The sequence below is a fragment of the Blennius ocellaris genome (assembly GCF_963422515.1).
Source record: "Blennius ocellaris genome assembly, chromosome: 2".
Classification (NCBI taxonomy): Eukaryota; Metazoa; Chordata; class Actinopteri; order Blenniiformes; family Blenniidae; genus Blennius; species Blennius ocellaris.
In genome coordinates, this window is record NC_137651.1 from 9,704,648 (window position 1) to 9,725,041 (window position 20,394).

General features: G+C 38.2%; 1 protein-coding gene across 1 annotated transcript in view; it reads left to right on the forward strand.

The window, feature by feature from the left end:
• Positions 1–13,120, forward strand: part of drd2a (dopamine receptor D2a) — a gene marked incomplete at its 3' end in the record, with an annotated part of 31,544 nt that extends 18,424 nt beyond the window's left edge. The window contains exons 3-7 of the mRNA XM_080510266.1: positions 7,285–7,421; positions 9,122–9,330; positions 10,289–10,375; positions 11,721–12,105; positions 12,924–13,120. Of these exons, the coding sequence (XP_080366392.1) occupies positions 7,285–7,421; positions 9,122–9,330; positions 10,289–10,375; positions 11,721–12,105; positions 12,924–13,120 (1,015 nt within the window). The remainder of the gene's footprint in view (positions 1–7,284; positions 7,422–9,121; positions 9,331–10,288; positions 10,376–11,720; positions 12,106–12,923) is intronic.
• Positions 13,121–20,394: the final 7,274 nt, after the last annotated feature.

Genomic DNA, 20,394 nt, shown 5'->3' on the forward strand with positions numbered 1-20,394 from the left:
CCGGGGCTTTTGAGAATTTATGTAATTTCATCTCGATGTGAGAATCTCCAAGTCAGTCGACTGTGAGCTAAATCTAGTTTCAGTCATACTGTCACTGTTTAAAGTCTTCATTCATGTCAAAGACAACCTCGAAAAATACTGACAAAGAATAAAATTCTCTGCAAACCTGCTGAAGCGGATCATAGAAATTGCACCATTAACTTAAAATGCACATAATCACATTGTATCCACTGAATCCCAGCAGCTGTCTATTATTGTCCAACTTAGGAATGCAAATTATAAGCAATTTCCTGAACCAAAAACTTGTAGAAAAAGAAAATGCTGTGCACCAGTGGTATATTTAATTATCACAAAATAACAGCAGAACACTCAAATTTATTCAGTTGAAGAATCTCATCTGTGTGTAACAAGAATATAATGTGATTAGAAAAATATGGAAATTATTGCAATTACACACTTTTTATAAGGTATAAACAAACAGCAGCCTATAAAACATGTTTTCACTCATCTTTAGGGATCTAAATAGCAGCAGTGAATCACTTCCGTGTGAAGTGAGCGAAAATTTAAAAAAAAAAGACTTAATGAGCAGAAGAATCAGGTACTACTGTTCGAGATATCAGGTGTATTTTATTTATTCAGAATGGTGAAACATCAACTTACATAAACCAGGAGTTTTAGCTACAAACACAATGAACCACACCGCCATAACAATCACTCAGCACATACTTTGTTTTTTTCCAAGTCTCAGTAATATAAGTAATAACATTCACAACTGTGAATTCACAATGGTTTTGCCCTGGAACTTATCTAATCAATGAAAAGATCAATATGAAATGGTCCAAAAAAATTCTCAAATGTGTGTATTATTAGAGAAAATATTTTCACTCTGTGGTCTCCATGATGACATAGAGATTAGTGCTCTTGCCTCATAGTAGGCTGTGGGTTCAAATCTTTGGAGTTTGCATGTTCCCCCCATGAATGCATGAGCTTTTTCTGGGTATTTGACTCCTTTTAGCTCAGAGGTCTCAAACTCAGATCCTGGAGCGTGGCAGCCCCGCATGTTTTCCATGTCTCGCTTCTTCAACACACTTGAATGTCCTGATGGTTCATCATCACATTCAGCACAAAGCCAGATAATGAGCCGCTAATTTCAATCAGCAGTGTTGAAGCAGGGAGACATGGAAAACATGCAGGGCTCCATGATCTGCGTTTGAGACCCCTGCCTGAAATGTTCTGTGGGTGTCAATATGTGTGTGTGTTTGCCCTGGTATGGACTAGCGATCTGCGTAAATGGTTTGCAGAGATCAACTCCATTGCCACAAAAACATTACCTGGATACACTGGTATTGAAAATGCATGAGTTTACACAAACCTTAGGGGTTGCGACACTTTTTTTTTTTTTTATTGTAATGCAATAACAGTCAGACAGGTGCAATTAAGTAAAATAAAATGTACATACTGTTTTCTTGGCCTCTGTCTACCGCAAGGTGCCCAAGTGGACGTATACGGTCGGTTTTTATATCTCATTTGCTGAGAAATGCTCAAACTGCACCATGCGGGTCAAGAAAATGAATCTATACAATAATGTGGGGCAGAAAGAAAAAAATTCTGTGATGCTTTGCAGAGTGAAGAAAACTACAGAGGTATGCCTCTCTGGGCTTGTTCCTAGGAGCAACCCCTTGTGCATACAGTTACCACATTGCGTTGATTGCAGCAGCTTTAAATTCAAGGGAAAGTGAAAAAATTATGCCAGATTAATTATGCACATCTTGCCCTATAAATTGCATTTAGTATAGCCAAAAGATAAAAATGGTTATTAAGTTGTTTAATTGGCATGGAAGCTATGCCAACTCTGAAGAAGCATCAATAAAAGTAGTTTGCACATTGCAGAATTACTCAGAGAAGCTGTTCATCTGATGTGAAGTTATTAGTGTTCAAACCACAGGGTGTACAAACTTTGTTTTCTCAGTAGGAATCCAAAGTGTTTGAATAAATTGATCTGAAGACATGCTTCAAGTCCACATATCTCCACTGTGTTTGACATACTGTGATTTTCTGCTTGCAGAATCTTCATTTGAAACCTACAAATGGGGAATAAACATCCACCACGGTCATCCATGGACACAATTTCTCCTCACTCTAAAATTAATCACAATACAGACATAATAAAATAGCATAATCTCATGGTAGATAATTTTTGTGTGTAGTGGAAATGATTATTGGAAACATGCATGAGACGAACACGATCCCAATTTACATTTAGATACAGTATTGCTTTGAAAGGGAGCCAGCCCCCTGCTTACTTGGGAATACTAATAATGACTCAGGATGTATGAGTAGGACACCCAGAACTTTACCTTTAGAAGGAGAAGGACCACTTGAGAAGGACCAAAGAATTCATATCAAGCTTCAGAAGATCGACGCACAGAAGGTCGAAAAGGTGGAGAACTTGAAATTGCTAGATGTCCACATCTCAAGCGACTTCATCAAGACCACAGAAATCCCCCATCCTGTGAAGAAGGTTCTGTCGGGACTGTAGAGCCTTGAGAGCTGATATAAGTTCACCTCCCTCATCTGCTGAATTATTTTATTGATCAGCCTCCTGACCCCATTCTGCACAGTGTGGAAGGAGTGGCAGATGGTGGTAAGGGTGGCAAAGCAATTCATGAAAAAGTCATTACTTCCCCTCTGAGGTATTCACACTGACTGATGACAGAAGGACAGCTGAATATTAAAGAACCTCCCTCACCCTGGACATCATCTCTTCTCCCTGCTGCTCTCTCAAAGGAAACAAACATGACAAAATATGTAGTTAAAAAAACACTTCAACCCCTAAGCTGTTAAGTTTCGCCTTCTCCACACACTCAAATATGTCCCCCCCTACATGCCACTTGTAAAATAAGTAATAATAACAGCTCTTTAATTTGAGACTTACTTTTTATATATTCTTAAGCCAGCTTCAGCTGCTCAAGATTGTATGCTGTTCCATTTCACAGTTGCTTTATTTTAAACTTCTGCTGGTCTGATTCAAAAGAACTCTGCAGACCAAATGTGGAGGTAATTATGATGGGTGATTGAGATGCATTTCCTCTTATAATATGAGCATATTCTCTCGTTAGAAGAAAATCTGTATTATTTGCTGTTATAGTTGAGCTGTCCTCCAACAATAGCCAATTGAATCAGCTCCTCATTTCATCTTGGAAGCAGAAGAACTAATGAGCCTACATTTGCGAAGGAGGTGATCTACAATCTACACATGCCAACTCTGATTTACACAAACTCCAATTGTGGTTGCCAGAATCATGTTGTTAGGTTGATTCAGACAACACTTGCAATGTAATATTTTCACCAGACTATTGCCAGGATGTTTTGGTTTAGACTTTAGATACATGAAGTAAACTTGTTTTTTGCAATAATGAATAATATATTAATATATATTGCAATAAAATGTGTTCATATACAGTAAATTACTCCAAACACTAGGATGCAAATTAACGCTTCTAAGGTTTACATTATAAAATAACATTGTAGCTTGCAGTTAAAGACCCATCAATTTGATTCATAACAACATTATGTTAATTTATGTAACAGGGGAGCTATTGCTGTCTGGGTAACTGTTGTGTCTTCGTTCTCTGCTCAATCTTTTACAGATTTGCTGATAATCATTGCCCTGAGTTTTCACCATGTGCAGAGTACTAACAGTACAATCAAGCACCATTATACTCCAGTATGGTGTGCAGGCGTCATCCAGAATTCCACATACCGCTGCTTTAAACGGAGAGAGAATCGTTAGCCAACACTCGACAGCTATGCCGATTAGAGTCACCTTGGCATGGCTCCTCTCAACTGTGCACTCCCACTCATCTCACTCCTAAAGCTGAGCACAAACCATCCCCACCACATTTTAAAATAAAACTGCTTGAAGTCATCTATAGGAAAATGTGTCCTGGGGGTTTCTCCCATGCCTCCAATTATTTGAGCTGTTTAATGTCAGAATCTGAGCAGAAGGACTTTTGAAAGTCGGTGTGCAGAAAAGCACGGACGGTTGGGCTCAGATGTTACAAGCGCATCACAAAGTTTCAGCCAATATTGAACTCTGAATTAAATTAAAACTTAGGACACTACGGGGAAGTATTCTGGGAGCACAGCATCCACCCCAATTCACTCCATGGCAAAAAGGAATGGATTATTGAGGAAATGTACTCATTAAAAGTACCAATTCTAGTTATCTAAATATGAGTGAATACAAATATACATGACCTCCAGACATCACATGGTATTTCTAGAAAAAACAAACCCAGATTGACCTTTACGTGTGATAAGAAGTCATATTCAGCATTTAATCATAAAATGTGGTTTTATCACAAAGGAGACCCTGCCTTTTACTTTTTCTATCTTTCTTTTACTTCTGAAGCATTTACAGTCAGATTGGTGAAAATAGAGCTGAAAGTTCACCCTCCTTTTTATTATGAATTTCCAAATACAGTCTTTAGTTCTTAAACTCTTCTTATTCAGACTGGCTGTTGTCCAGCACATTGATTCAATCAAAAAATTAGAGATACTATATCTATTATTTTTTGATTAAATTAATGTGCTGGCTAGTTTTCTATTCCGGTAAAGTTATGCTCACCCAGTGGGTGTTTCCAAACCTGCTCACGGATTTATTGATGCAGCAGCTCCCAGCCTGGTTTTGATGAAGTGAAAAATAAATTGAGGTGTTCTGTAATTAAAACTTGCTTGTCCCATTGTGTTATTTCTCCCTGAAATCACATTCTTGTTCAGTCTTCAAATTTGCCTAAATCCTGCCTCCAAAATGGACACATTATAATATCAAATGTGATCTTGCAGCATATGCACCATTTGAAGAATGAAATATGAAACAGCAATATGTCATCCGGTGTCTCGCATAATCAGCTGAACACTGAGCCAAAACACAGAGGCCCGTCTAATGTGTGCAGATGTGTTTGTGGGTTATTTTCAAGGGAATTCGGGGAGGTAAACACAGATGACGGCTATGCTGTAATGGCTGTGCTTTTGCAGCATTTCTACATTTCTACATACCTTTGAAGCCCACAGATTTTTCTACAGATCTGTCCTGCAAGCTTTCAGATAACTACAAGAATTAAACAAACTGGCGAAGAAACTTCACATAAGTATGAAACAGCTGTGGAAAAGAGATAAGGTCTTAAAGTAAACATAGATAGGGACTGAGTCACTCCTGCAACAAAAATAAATGTTCTATTTACTCCCAATTTAAATGCATTTACATGTTGATGAGTGATAGATGAGAATGAATTATTAATATTTTAAGCAACATCAGCTCGTTGCTTCCAATTTTCTGCAAGTTTCTTCAAGTTGATAAAATTACTCAAATTGCAGCTAACAGCATTGTCGCTGTGCCAAAAACAGATGTATTTTGGTTTGTAGTGAAATGCCTGGGTCACATTTCCCACCAAACACAATAACTCTCATTACAATGTCTGATTTTAATTAACCTGCCTTGTTTAAGCCTCAGTCACAACTTGGCAAGTGAAATATTAGTTGTTTAAACAATTTGTATTTTACTCACGTACAAGGCCACTTAACTGTCATGCAGTCAACTGCCACGAGTAGGCGCTAAAGCATCATCAGACATCAGACAGTAGTTTTAGAGCAGCAATGGGAAGTCGAAGAGATCAGTTCTCTCAAAACCAGGTTTGGGTGTGCAAATGAAAAAACTAAGATGACATAAAATTTAAAAAAAACCTTCTTTGCACAGAATTCCTTATCTATTAAAGGTTGCACAAACTTCAATACTTTATCTGTGGCTATCAGAGAAAGCTCCACCTTGGTCAGTTTTAAGACATAGGATAAACCATGTCTGATTAACAATCAAACTTGTGAACTTTGAGAAAATCAGGTACTTTAACTATATGCCATGTATAACATCCTCTGCGTAGAAAGCATTTCACTAAATAATAGCACTTTAGGGTAGGTTTAATCCAGACAAAATTAATTTGTCATCATTCTCTTTGTATATAATGTACTGCTTATAGTAATACTGTATATTATACAGTTGTTATTTTTATTTACATCTGTAACCCGTTATCTTTTTCATCTATGTTTGGGACAATGGATGACTTATTTACTGCAACCTTGTGTAAAGTTATGAGATTTTATCTTCATTAATTTGCACTGTTCTGAATAAATAAGACAAATAAAAGTAAAATAAACATAGGCTATGTCAGAAAACAAAAATTGTATAATCATTTGACTACAATGCACAACAACACTCAACTCAAGAATTTTGATATTCACCTGCACAGCTGCTGATGCTGCTATCTAACCACACTCAACTCCAGTGTTTATTTAACTATTTCAACTCCAGTAGAGTCCCTGGAAATTCAAGGCTTCAAAGGGCTGTTAATGCGCACAATATGTCTGGGGACAATGTTTAAGATCCTTATCGATAAGTCATTTAAAATGTTGACTGTTTTCTTAGCCTTTTCCTTCTTTACACCGGTCAACTAGTCAAATGTGTGTTTTTCTGTGTGCAACGTTGCAAGTCACCGCATGTGCTCCTCTGGTCTTGCCACCAAACTACCAGAGAGATATTGGAAAATTACATTCTGAGGTCACCACACTGTCAGACCATTCCTGGAAAGACCTTTTACTTCTGTATATTGTCACACAGCTTGTTCGACCCGAGACTTTGTCGCAGTGTTTCCATGGAGCTTGCTGCACTGATAGCATGTCGTAATGCAATTACTTGAAATTTCTCATGATTTCTTGAACATGTTTTCAAAGAGACACCCGTTCAGAGTACGCTCTTAAAAGATCTAGCTTCCTGACTTTATGTCTTAAGTGTTTCTTCCCAGATAACACAGGAATCAATGAATGAGATATCAAGCTTCAGATTCGCTTTACAGGAAGATCACTAATAAGGTGAACCACATCAGCAGGGTTAAATGATAAGGCCCTTCCTGTGTGAGACTAAGAAAAAACACCAGCCAGTTTCAGAGAATTTAATTTCTTATTTTCATGACAAATTAGGCTGAAAATACAAATGGAATTCACACCAAACATAATGTGATCAGAAATCCTTGTTTGGCTTCCTTGAAAGTTTTATTGATGATGGAGGAGAACTGAAGGCAGAAAGAGAAAGGAATTCTCCAGAAGAAAATACCAAACAAAAATAAATAACTCAAAACAAGACCGTCTGCATCCAAATAATGTCATCACACGTGCTTTTTTTTTTGTGGTTTCATACATTCTTACTATTGTTTGTTTATCCTCCAATTCCAGTTACACAGCGGTTGCAATGCCAATGCTGTACAACACCCGCTACAGCTCCAGGAGACGGGTCACAGTAATGATCTCTGTGGTGTGGGTGCTGTCATTCGCCATATCATGTCCCCTGCTGTTTGGCCTGAATAACACAGGTAAGAGAATCACATGCCTGCACTATACCCTTTGAAACAGAAATGTTCTTCAACACTCGCGTAAGGTATATTTTTATAATTACTAATGCATGTCAGTAAACTAGATTTCAAATACTTAATAATTTCAGTTGATTACTACACAGAAGAGCTTCAGCTTTACCGTTGAAGTACCTCAAGGCTTCGTTGGACGCATCTGCTGTACATGTTGCTGACCGGTTCCTGTGGCTTCATCCAGTCACTTTGAAGCTTCACTCATCCCTTTGAGTTCCTTGATGTAATGTCGATTTAGCCGGGACTCAGGCCGTTCAAATAATCTACTGACTGCCAGTTTATACAGGAAGCATGAACGCATGAACCACTGAACGGAGAGAGTTTATTTTTCAACCGTGCAAAATTCTATAAAGGGTGAAATGGGTCAACATTCCAGTGCACATTCAAAGAAAGGAATTATGCCTTTCACTGTTATTTTCCTACGGTGAAAATAATTTAATTAACATAGAATATGGTGTCATAAGCTCTTTAAGCACAGTAGTGGTGGAAAAGCAAAAGGCGTAATTGCTCTCCTTTTATTTTGATGTTTCCTGAATGAGTAAAAATGTTACAGAATGATATAAGTATATCATGATTATATTTGCTGACTGCTATTTCATAATGCATGCTTGTACAGTAAATGTGAAAAAAAATACATAGTTGTAAATTGGTCATTGTATGAATGAGACCTAACACCTGCATTATTACACAGTATGTCACTGCAGTGACCAAGAAGGCACATGACACAGGGACTAGCATTGACCCTCCAATTCCCACAATGTTATATAATGGGGAAAAGTTGTGCAGCACTTTAAGAATAGGTGCTGTAGTTTTTTTTTGGTTTTTGGTTTTCCCTCATTTCACAGTCACTGTGCTTTTGAGTGTCTTTGATTAATTGCTTGAAATAAGATAAGAGTTTAGTATTAAAATGCAGTACATTGTATTTTGATGTTTTAAACTTTTATATGTGTGTAAAAGGTGTATATAATAGATAAAAATAGTCAGCAACAAGGACACGAAATAGTCCACCTCCACATTATTAACCTCCCCAGTGAATGAACACATGCTGAATGATCACATGTTGGACTGGCTGTGGCTCAAGAAGTTGAATTGTGAAAGTTTTTCACATAAATTGAATAGTATCTTTGACATCCACAGCATATCCACGACCAGTAACATTTTTATGATGACTACTGTCAAACTTAAAGCTATCTTTAGGGTCTTTGTATTCATCTGGTTAATTGGTCTTGATGCCTTAAGGTTGACTTACAAGATGACACTGTCCAAAAACCTTTGCGTGTTTGCTGTACTGTGCAAGGAATTCAAAAGTCAAGTCTAAAATTAAAAGGCAACATGTGCAAGAAAGTCTAAAAATGGGGTGACAAGATATCTCCAAATGCCACACGAAAGAAATTATGAGGCAGCCTTGGGTGGAAGATGCAAGGCAGTCTTGAGAGGGATGGGATTGCACTGGATGTGGGAGAGGGACGTATGTGAATGACCGCCGAGTGAGATGAGCGCAGAAAACATTACATGTTTGCTTGCATTATTTTTGAGGGATTAAAATCGAAGAGCAGCTCTCAGATCAAGCCAAACATAGCTTTAAGTTATGCTACACCTATACTTGTACACTGAAGTCTTTATTCATCGAGTGCTTTTTTTCTCCTCAGCTACTCGTGATGAGTCTCTCTGTGTGATCGCCAATCCAGCCTTTGTGGTGTACTCTTCCATCGTCTCCTTCTATGTTCCCTTCATCATCACTCTGCTGGTTTATGTGCAAATTTATGTGGTCCTGAGGAAGCGGCGGAAACGTGTAAACACGAAGCCGAAGCAGCGTGTCTGTCAGGCTGTTGACCCCGATGTGGCCACTTCACTGAAGGTGAGTGGCTGTAACAATGCGGCCCCCGTTTAGAGGCAGCATTTTTATGGCCTCCGTATGAAAGCGGAATTGATTTACATGTTTTATTATACCAGTTCTCTTTATCTCTCTTTGCTTTTAACATTTCAGAATATGCCTCTTCAACAACTTTGAGAAAGAAACATCAGAACAAAGAAAATCCCTTGTCTTTCCATTTTATTTGTGTATCTATGAAACTGCATTCAATTTACTCAACCTAATTTTTTTTAATGGTTTTATGTGCAAGGATTGCATTACACAGGGCATCAAAAGAAAACTCCATACAAGAGGAGGATTCATTTTCTTGAATGAACAATGGATAATTTCAAGACAAGGGACTGAAACAGCAAGGGTCAGCAACACTCGGGCAGTTTGACTGTTTCCCTCCTCCTACATGGAAATGGAACAATAGCTGATTCCATCTGAGAAACCAATTTTATTGTTAATTTTATATGAACTGGCACATTTATTGGACAAAACCCACCACATACCATTAATAATAATTCCACATGATTGACCTTTTGCGTCTTCTGGTCATTCATTTTCCTGAAAAGTAGAACTCAGTGGACTTCAGTGCAGAAGTCGAGTTATGCTTATGTAACTCATCATACTACGTTGCTTTGACATACACATGTTTTATGCTGTAGTTTTAATGATTATACTTCAGTATACTGACAGATCCCACATATAGTCTTAATGGTTTAATTAAACAGTTGCTAATAATCTGAGATAACAATTCCTTGCGCTGTCAGCTTAATAGATTTCGCTTTCAATAAATCTGAGGCTGCAGATCAGATTGTTGTGAAACAGCCAGTGCTCAGTGTAGCCTCATTCGTCCTAGAAGGCGGTGAGACCTGAGCAACTGTGCTTAGACAGCCCTTTTGTCACTTGCCCGGACACTGTACCCACTCCTTGGCTGACACAGCTGTTTTCCTTTCAGGATAAATGTACTCATCCAGAGGATGTCAGGTTGTGCACCATGATTGTGAAATCTAATGGGAGTTTTCCTGTCAACAAGAAGAAAGTGGTGTGTATTTTCTTTACTTTCCCTTGATAACATCTTTATTTTTAATAACACTTGAACCGATGGATATATCTTTGCTTTTCTGCCAAAAGAAAAAGTTGTCACCTTGAAACTGTTAGATTCTTTAGAGGATATTGACTTTAAAGTGTACTTTTTTAACTTTAAAATTATGGGTAAATGTGCGATAACTTTTTTTTTAGTGTATCACACTTTACAGTATTTCACAATCCTGGTCCCCAGGTTTTAGAAGTCTTTGTCCTTCAACACGACAGATTCGGAAAAACAAAAGAATTGACCCACTATCAAGCAGCAAGCTTCTGTGTCCCAAAGAGTGTTTTTGCTTTTTGTGTACTAACATGCACTGCACGGTGGTAGTGAGGCTTAATTTAAACCGTGGATGCTATTAATCTCAAAGAAATATACAAACCCAATACTTATTAACAAATGTCAAATCCATTGGACCTGATACCATGTTCTCATTGTACTGTTTATAGTAGATCAAACATATGATTTAAAAATGTGACACACTATTTTCAAAGACTAAATTGGCTGTAGTCAAAGTAATAAGTACTATTGGTCTTTTTGGAAGAGCGTTGTCTGAATTAGCTGACAGTTTTTATTGGCTATATCACAAACTATCTATGCAGCCTTCGTTTCTGTCTCACTTTGTCATTTAATTGCCACAAGCTTGTTTTAACTTCTGAGTAAGTGTTGCAGACACCTCAACATTTTTCCAGAGCTAAAGATAAATATGTTGTAGCATTTACCCTTGCACTTTTGCAGCTGAATGTCCAAATTCAAGGTTCCAGTCTTCAGTTGGTCTGGTTTCTGTTGACCTTTTCTTTGTCTTGAGTAAACACTTCAATGGCATTTTAAACAAAAACTATCAAATACTCTACCATCTGCAGCAATTATTCTTACATTCTTACACTGAGCTGGCAGGTTTGAGGGATAGCTGCTTACTCAAGCCTGTAATTCCCTAAAACATTACGTTGAAGCATAAATGCTTGCAGCATCCTTACGGGTAGTAACACGTACAGGCGGAGCCCTTCTTTCAAATAAAAGAAATGGGTCTGCTTCCAAGCCTCTGGTTTCCAGAGAGTGTATAATTATAGGGTTTCCTGAACATGTGCTAATCTAAATTTGACAACTAGATAGGAGAAAAACTCTCACAGCCACTCTGTGATCTCTGGCAACCTGCCAAGGGCCATATAGACCCCATGTAGGGATTGACTGAATTAGAAGATGTGATGGGGCCAGATCCTCAGAACCAGGGTTGGGAAACGTTGCGCTTAAAGAAAAATGTACTATCTCCTTCTGTTTTTCTGCTGATCCTGAATACGTTCAGATATTCATCAAAGATGCCGTTAATGAGGGCGAAGATCTGGAGCTGGATGAGCTGAACAGTGGCAGCAGCCAGAAACAGAAGCAGCAGACGCAGTGTGATCTTGGAGACACGCCGGCCACCAGCCACCAGCAGCTGATGCCCAACAAAGCCAATGCTAGTCCCACTTCCTCGCCGCCCACGCCACCTGAGGAGGGACAGAAAGCGGAGAAGAACGGAGATCCCGCGAAGGAGACTTTGGGAGACCCAGCACCCATTGTGACCAAAGCCTTCCAGACACAGGCCTTGCCTAATGGGAAGACACAGACATCTGTGAAGACCATGAGCAAGAGGAAGATCTCGCAGCAGAAGGAGAAGAAGGCCACCCAGATGTTAGCCATTGTCCTTGGTAATGCTGGTCACCCTTTGTAAAAGATTGTCTTCATTTCTAATATATTTACTTTATAAGCTTACAAAAATATTGTGTGACACTTCCATAAAGACCATTCTCCATTAACCAGATCAAACTATTAAAGAATAAATTTGACTGTTTGTTGTAATTCACCACATATTCAACATAAATGGTGAAGCTTCAAAGGGGGCTTGTGGACTAGCTGCCCTCTTACCCAGGATGACCAGAGGCTCAGACCAGGTAGTCTCTGCTAATTAGGCTTATATGTATTCTTCTAGCCCTTGATGTAGTTCGTTTTAGTCATTTAGGTATGAAATGTTAAGATATCATCTGTCTTGAGTTTCAATATGCAACAATTCACAAAAACATTCATAGTTCTTTAAAAGGTGTTTTTTTGTTGTTGTTTTTTTATGTTACCTGGCAATAACATTACTGATTCTCATTCTCATTCTGATCCTGCAAATTCACCCAAGTATCGCCACAATTGCTACTAAATATATTCTCGGTAAAATACATTAAGGGAGTTCAGGATTGGGGCTTCGTTGTCGCAGTAGTGCACTCGTGACGTTTACTTTTTCTCCACAACCTTGCATAACAGTTGCTTAGCCGCCGTCTCATGTGTCTCTATGTCAGTATTTTTGCCATGGCCTTAAACACGGCTTGAAAAACAAGTTACACAGTGATGCAACAAACAGAATTTGTCCTGAAATGTTTGTTTTCAACTCCTCCATCAGCCACTTATACCAACATCTGACACGAGCCTTATTACACTTAATTTTCCTCACTTTCTCCCTTTTTTTCTCATCTCTCCTCAGGTGTATTCATCATATGCTGGCTGCCGTTTTTCATCACCCATATCTTGAACACACACTGCACCAAATGCAAGGTTCCTGCGGAGATGTATAATGCTTTTACATGGCTGGGCTACGTGAATAGTGCTGTAAATCCTATCATATACACCACCTTTAATGTTGAGTTCAGAAAGGCATTCATCAAGATTTTGCACTGCTAAGTTGCAACATCACGTATCTGATCAGACTGAGGGGAGAAGTGATGAATAAAAGCATCTCTTCGAGTAAATACCTCATCCTGTTAAGGGAAACGCAAGACGCGAGGAAATGCCAACCAGCTTTTTGAAGTTATGGATTCGAAGTGACTGAAAAACTGACAATGTCTTACTGAAAGGCATGTTGGCTCTATATGTGAATTGTTGGTAGAGTCCTGTTGTCCGAATCACTGAATGTAAAAGAAGAAATGTCTGTAACAATGCCCTGTTTCATGGAGAAAAAAGTAACGTTGTTCTCTAAAATCATTGTGCTTGTCATGTGAGGAGCCATCTGTGTATACTACACACATGCAAGTTGCAAACTGCTATTTATTGTGTCTGTACATTTTGTTTGGATCATGGAAATATTTTCTGCAATTCTTAAAAAAAACAAGTCAGTGTTCATCACAGTGTTGAAGCAGATACGTCAGCTCTTACTCTTGAGATCGCTCTCTAATTGGAATGTGTGTTAAAGACAATGATGTGATTACATGGGTTGTACAACGTGGCAATGCCAATATTTGCAATTTTATAAGATTATTATTATTATTTGCTGTACTGTAGTTTGTATCCTTTTTCTTAACACACTAACTGTGATTATATGCCTGCAATGGAAAAGTGATGCATGCTATACTGCTCCTCTACTTTATTTTACATGAAATGTATGTTTCACAAAAAAAACCCAAAAATTGCAAAGTATCGCCAATAAATTAAGTTAAGATACTTTAAGTGCCACACAAATATCAGTGTTCCCCACGTCTCAACAGATACACCCAAAAATGACCTGTGACTATTCAGCAGCTTCTCTGTTACGCCCATGATTTGTCTGCAGTTTGAGTAATATTTTTTTACTGGAAGAAACTCCTGGCATTGTTGCAGTGGTGTTATTCCACAGCAAGCTAATAACCTGTGCATGGACTTTGCGATTTCCAGGTATAGTCATGTGGATTTTTTGTGCAGAGCCTGAAGCTGCTCCCCAGGGGTTGTGCTGAGTTGGAACGAGGTGAACTTGACAAAACTGAGGAAAATAGGGGTGCTTTGGTGAGGCATTGTTTCAAATAACAGATCTTGGTGTTTTGTTCAGTTTTCAGCATTAAGACCATTGTGATCGAAGAAGATGTCATAATATTTTGAGAAATTCAGCATTAAGACCATTGTGATCAAAGAAGATGTGATCATATTTTGAGAAATATCAGCCACAGAGTGCTGTAGTTTTAGTGAAATGATAGAACTATATTGAAATCTAAGAAAGAGTATAAAGCTGAATTTTCTTTGTAAATAACACACGCACAGCTTTCTGCCTCCCGAACCTCTGCAACACTGTAGAGGGGTCACTTCAACAAGATGTATAGTTACATTTAGATAAATGTCTCCAGCCGAAACTGGATCTCTATCAGATCCAGAAGCATCACACTGACTCTGATACAAATCGCTGAATAAATAGCCTCAGTCTCTCCCAGGAGAAGTGTGCTGGCAATGATAGTACCTGCAGTAAAGTGGGAAAACAGGATACACATCTGACAATGTGATCAAATGAAATCTAGATGGTTGTGTTACACCATGCCAGCTTATGATCTCTGATATTTCAGCAAATATATAACTTCTTAGTGATGTCTATTTATTTATGTTGTTTTTTTCAGCAAAGCGTACCTAAGTCAATCTGATATCTCTGCACCTAATAAAGAGAAAATGTTGGCCTGGAAAGTGTTTTGTCATTCAATTTAAATTTCTTTAAAGGGCAACTTGTGCTGTTGCAAATTATTGGGAAAGAGAATATTGGTGGAAAACAGTTCACCACCAACCAGAGGTACAGTATGCATGTGTGTGGGAAACTGACTAACAAAAATAAAGTTCTAAAATAAAACTTTCTATCTGGTGTCTGTATGCATACTTATAGAGCTAGCATACACTGTCAGTGATGAGGTATAACAGTCTCTTGGACAGCAGCGGGATGGGGAAAGAACAGTCATTGTTGCTGTGATGCAATATTTACTGTATTCTCCTGAGTGTCTGACTAATGACTCGCTGAAACTTTTCATTTGAGCTTAGCATCGATTGTTATTCTGACAAAAAAAAATCATCAGATGGACATTGCATCATTTTCAGGAGGACAGTCAGGACAGCTCGCCAACACAAAGAGCGAGTCTGCAACAAGCAATTTCAGTGTTGTTTTACTGACGTTGGCAATTCCCAACTGGTGAAAAATGGGAAGCTCTTATTTTTTAACTGCAATTTATGATCTGTGGTAAGTGCTGGCAGCCCTGCGAACATTCAGGAGATGCAGCCTCAACCTGTTTTTGTTGTCAAGATGTGTCAGAGAAGCGAACATTTTTCTGACATGCAATTAATTAGCTGCTGCGCAGAAAACAATGTAAGTACCAGTGAATTTAGCCAATAATCGGTCTTCTTCATTCATTTGATACAAAATCCAAACTGCAAAGTGACGCGTTATGGAGTCACAGGATGTTACTATGAGCGCCATTGCTATGGCTTGAAAACTAATTTTAAAATTTCAGGCACGACTGCGTTTCAGTAGGAGAAAATATAGTTTGCAATCTTATTGACAGATAATCTCTAAAGCTCTGGGGCCTTGTTCTAAAGAGTTTCACTTATTCTCTTGATCATACATAAATGTGCTTCCAGTTCAATGCTGACCCAAAACATTTCACATCTCACACGTCTTTAAATAAACCAGTATTCAGTGGGGGGTTTTTCCCCCCTTCTGTCTCTTATTCATCATTCGTGTTTGCTGAGGTGGGAAATAATGGGTATTTTTCAACATATAATACTGTATGTCAAAACTTCAGTTTTTTGATTAGGGTTAAGCAACAAAGGCTCACATGTGTGAAATGAATAAAACTGCAAATACCATTTCTCATGGTGATGATTGGTTATTTACGGAAGAGTATTGGGGCCACTGAATAAAAATTTATTCTGAGATTAAATAAATAAATTCTCATGCAGATTGATAAAAAAGTCAAAACTCAATGTTGACAAATAAAGCTGACTTTGACTTTGACTTTGACTTTGAGATTTCTTTTCTCATCATGCACTTTGAAAGAAAATCTAAGTAGCCAGCGACTTCACTGCTTCAACGAAATGCAATGCAGCAAGTTTAATGAACTGGTGGAACGACATAAGAGACGGTGCAGCGCCACTCTCTGATGGAGTACGAGGGACATGATGGGCACTGATTCTGGAGTGTTCGTAGGTTATTTCTACACATTATTATTATTATTTAACAAGGAAATCCAGTGTAAAGTCAAATGTTCAGAAGCATTAAGCAACCCTATATGGTCAGAATTATATAATTTAATGTGATTTAAAGTGCTGAGTTTTTCTTTACTTATTTTTTTTTCCTTCAGTGTCCAATACTCTTCCATAATTATCAATCCTGAATGAAGAAAGAAATTGTCTTGCATAAGATATTTGAACAAAAACAACACTTTGACAAACTATTGGAGGCAACAACAAACTCTACTCTTTAGTAATACAATTCATGCACAAGAGAAGCATCAGTGATCATTGTGTTGTGCACCCTTCCCTCACTTGGAGATCAAGATGGAAAGACAATACCAAGACAGTAAAATGAGCTTGAGCAATGTCAATAAAAAAAAATTACAATGATTAAAAAAAAACAATTTAAATTGGTTTTCTGTTTTGATATGCTGTGGAATAATACTGTTGGAGACCGCAAGTTGAATGCCTAGATTATCTTTTGTACAAAATAGTGTGTATGTGTGTGTGTTGATGTTTGGAAGCACAAGATAATGGTGTTGATATTGTCTTTCCGTCCATGAGTTGTGTTGAGAAGAGGGTAAGGGTCAACCTTAGACAAGCTGCAGCTGAATGCCTCTCAACAAAAGCTGGAGGCGAGGTGTTTGTGTTTATCATTAGCTATTTGTCTGAGTGAGGGACACACGCACAAAGACTTAATTTAGAGTTAAACCTGAAACACCCGCCTGCAATCAGAATCACAGTCAGTAAGGATAGAGGGGCGTTTAACTGCCAGAAACACCAACAATCAAAGACCAAGACATAACCAACCAATCAAGGTTGTCTTCAATAAACTCACCTGAGAGTGAGTCAGGCATCTTATTAGCCATTGAACCAAATCCATTGAAAATCATTGGAAAATGTCTCAACCTGTTTACTGGGTGTGAATCACCAGAAATACCTGCCTTTGTGTAAATACCACTGAAACTATGCAATCAAGGTCAAATAAGATTGTCACGGAGATAAGCTTTATTGTCCCCGAGTCCTGTTCAGAATTCATTGAAATCTAGATCGGTACACCTCTTAAAAACCGGTGAATAAGTGAAATAATTGCAATTCTTTTGCCCAAATAAGAGCACTACAAAACATTTAACATTCGCTTTCTTAGCACAGGCACTCATGCAGTGAGAGAGCAACATTTTACTGCTTTGGTGAAAAAAGACCAATAAATGTAAAGATATGTTGTGTCAACCTGAACTGTACATTCTAAGCTGATTCCCAGTCAGAAAAAAACTAATTCGTAAATTTTAGACAGCAGTTCAAAGCTCCTCATCTCATTTAATTTGTGTGTTTCTTCATCAACAACAGAATTGGTAAAGCATGCTTTGTCAGATTCACTGAGTTCCTTCAGGCTGCGTCTTGACTTATGTGATGTACACGGTGATACGCTTTATTGGATTTGTACCATCTCTGAGGACTTATGGATTGCATTTGCCCCAAGGCAAATACTGTGGGAACAAAGCTGTTACAGAAGAGGCTGCATTTTGATTCTTAACAAAAAAAAGTACAATTATTTCCTTCAATGCAAATTTTTAAGTCTCATTTTTCGCAATGTCTCTCACTGTAACCTCAAGATGTGTAAAATATATTTTTGTAGGAAATAGCACAGATCCATATATGATCTATGTATACTTCCTAAGCTATATATGGATCTTGTGTAGATGTGTTTGACACATGTATATGATATTCCCATAAAAAAAAGAAGAAAAAAACAATTCTCTTGGGAAAATGTCCCACACCAAATTACTGGACCAGCACCAATCATGTCTGATACATGCTGTGTGTTGACACTGCTTCTGTCTTCATAAAAGCCACTGAATCATTTTTAATTAACAGATGTGGTGGTTAACCATGATTATTTATGAATTCTGTTAATGCTCTTGCTTGCCAGTGAGCCTTAATCAATCACACAGTACAGGCATAGACCAATATTCTGGGGTCAAAGTTGTACTCCTAGAGATTTCCGTTTTATTCTTGTTGGCAGCACCTATGGTGTGAAACACTGGCTAATGGAAAATGCATTACAAAGTGTGCTGCGAGGGATGTTTCTCAGGAGTGTTGCCTGTGAGGCCCGACTCATTCATTCATTTATACTGCAGAGACCAAGGCTCTAAATTTTGAAGATACTTTACCCAGCTCTTATGTTTACTTGACTTTAAAGCACCTCTTTTATGCTTTTTGTCTCCTATATCTTTTATATGATCCTAAACCTCTGGTGTTCTTTGTGGTCCGTTTGGGCATAAACACATATTGCTTACTGGTATATCTCTGAATTCAAACCCAATAATAATAATAATAATAATAATAATTAAACAACCTTAATATGTAATGCCAGAGTCCCCTCTGAATGTGTGAAGTGCTTTTAAAGTCGGAGCATGCCAGTAGTACGTACTCATACTCATGCACACCTGCAGACACATACACTTACATTTATAAGCATCCTCAGTGGTTATTCCTCGCAATGCAGTACCTCACAAAACACATTAAACTGTAACAAAATCTTTTCATATTTGTCAGCCCGTGAACATCTAGTGTTTTGATTCCATCTTTTTTCTTGTTGCTGGAAGGAAACACCATGCTTCTGATTAAATTTGCGATTATATCAGGAGAAATACTGCCCTTCCAAATGTTATACTTTAGCCCCCTTGGGTGCCAGTTCAAGGATTACTGATATAGTGAAGCTCCACTTTGCTTTATGCTTCCAGCAACATAAACACATGTGGCTGGACAACAACATCTACACATCCTCTCTCTGGTCCCCGTCAATCAAGCACTGTTCTTAATACCACATGTGCAATAACATTTGACCAAGTAGTAGCATTCACCTGTGATTTATGATGTTACACATCATATCACTGAGTCCTCTGTAAGGACTATCAAAGACCGTATCAATAACAAACCAAGAAATTCGTACAGTCAGCTGAGCATGAAGAGCGATGGCTGCAGCGTGAAACATGGGGTCTCTGTGGAGAGGTTTTATTCCCATCCACTGCAGAGATTAGCAACAAGCAAGTCCAAAAAAACTCCCGGAGGTGAAAGAAGAATTATACCGTCTGTTCAAGCAAAAAGGAGAATCTTAACTAAATGAATCATGATTGTGACCCTCCATCAATAAAAGTATTCGCCAACCTATTAAAAGGTTCTTTAATTGAAATCACTGCTGTACTATCAACAGGCAAGTTTCTATTGTCTACAAAAATGTTTTGTGCAAGAAAAATGTTACATCTTTTACAAAAATGACAACTCATTCACATCTCCTCCGCAACAAAGCACAAGACAAAATATAAAATAAGGCAAATTCATTGCCTTCGGTCTGAGAAGTCTGCATCATGTGAAGTCGGCTGGGATTTCTCCATGTGTTCACTTCATTTACAGCAGCTATTAATGTTTCTTTGATCCAGCAAGATGTGATGGAATGTGACAGCAGCAGAAAGAAGCAAAATCTCACACCCTTTTCAGACAGTCCCATCATCCCCCATCATCCCACATCATCCCCAACATTTCCAGGTAATACACCACTCCAAACACACCTGCCACACTTAAAACACTGACTGAAATGAAGTGTTTTTTTTGTTTTTTTTCTGTTTTGTTTTTTAACTGTGTCAAAAATGCTGCACAATGTGAAGTGGATCTAGTCCAACGTGTGGAAACAGCAATGCTTCAACTTCAATTGCATCTTGGATCTCACGACACCACAACTTGAGAGTGAAATTACGAAGAAGCAAACAGTGTGTTGGTACACTCACAGAAACTTGTCCTTTACCAGCATACTGTGCTCAGGCACATCGTAATGATGGAGCACCTCATTTCTATTGCACCACTGTTCAGGTTGTTTGCACCTAATGATGTTTCTCAGATGGCTCAGGACATTATAGTAGTTCTTTGCATTGACAGTTGGACCCTGAGGGACAAATTCATGGTGCACAACCCCATGAATGGCAAACAAAATGAGAGGCATTGTCTTG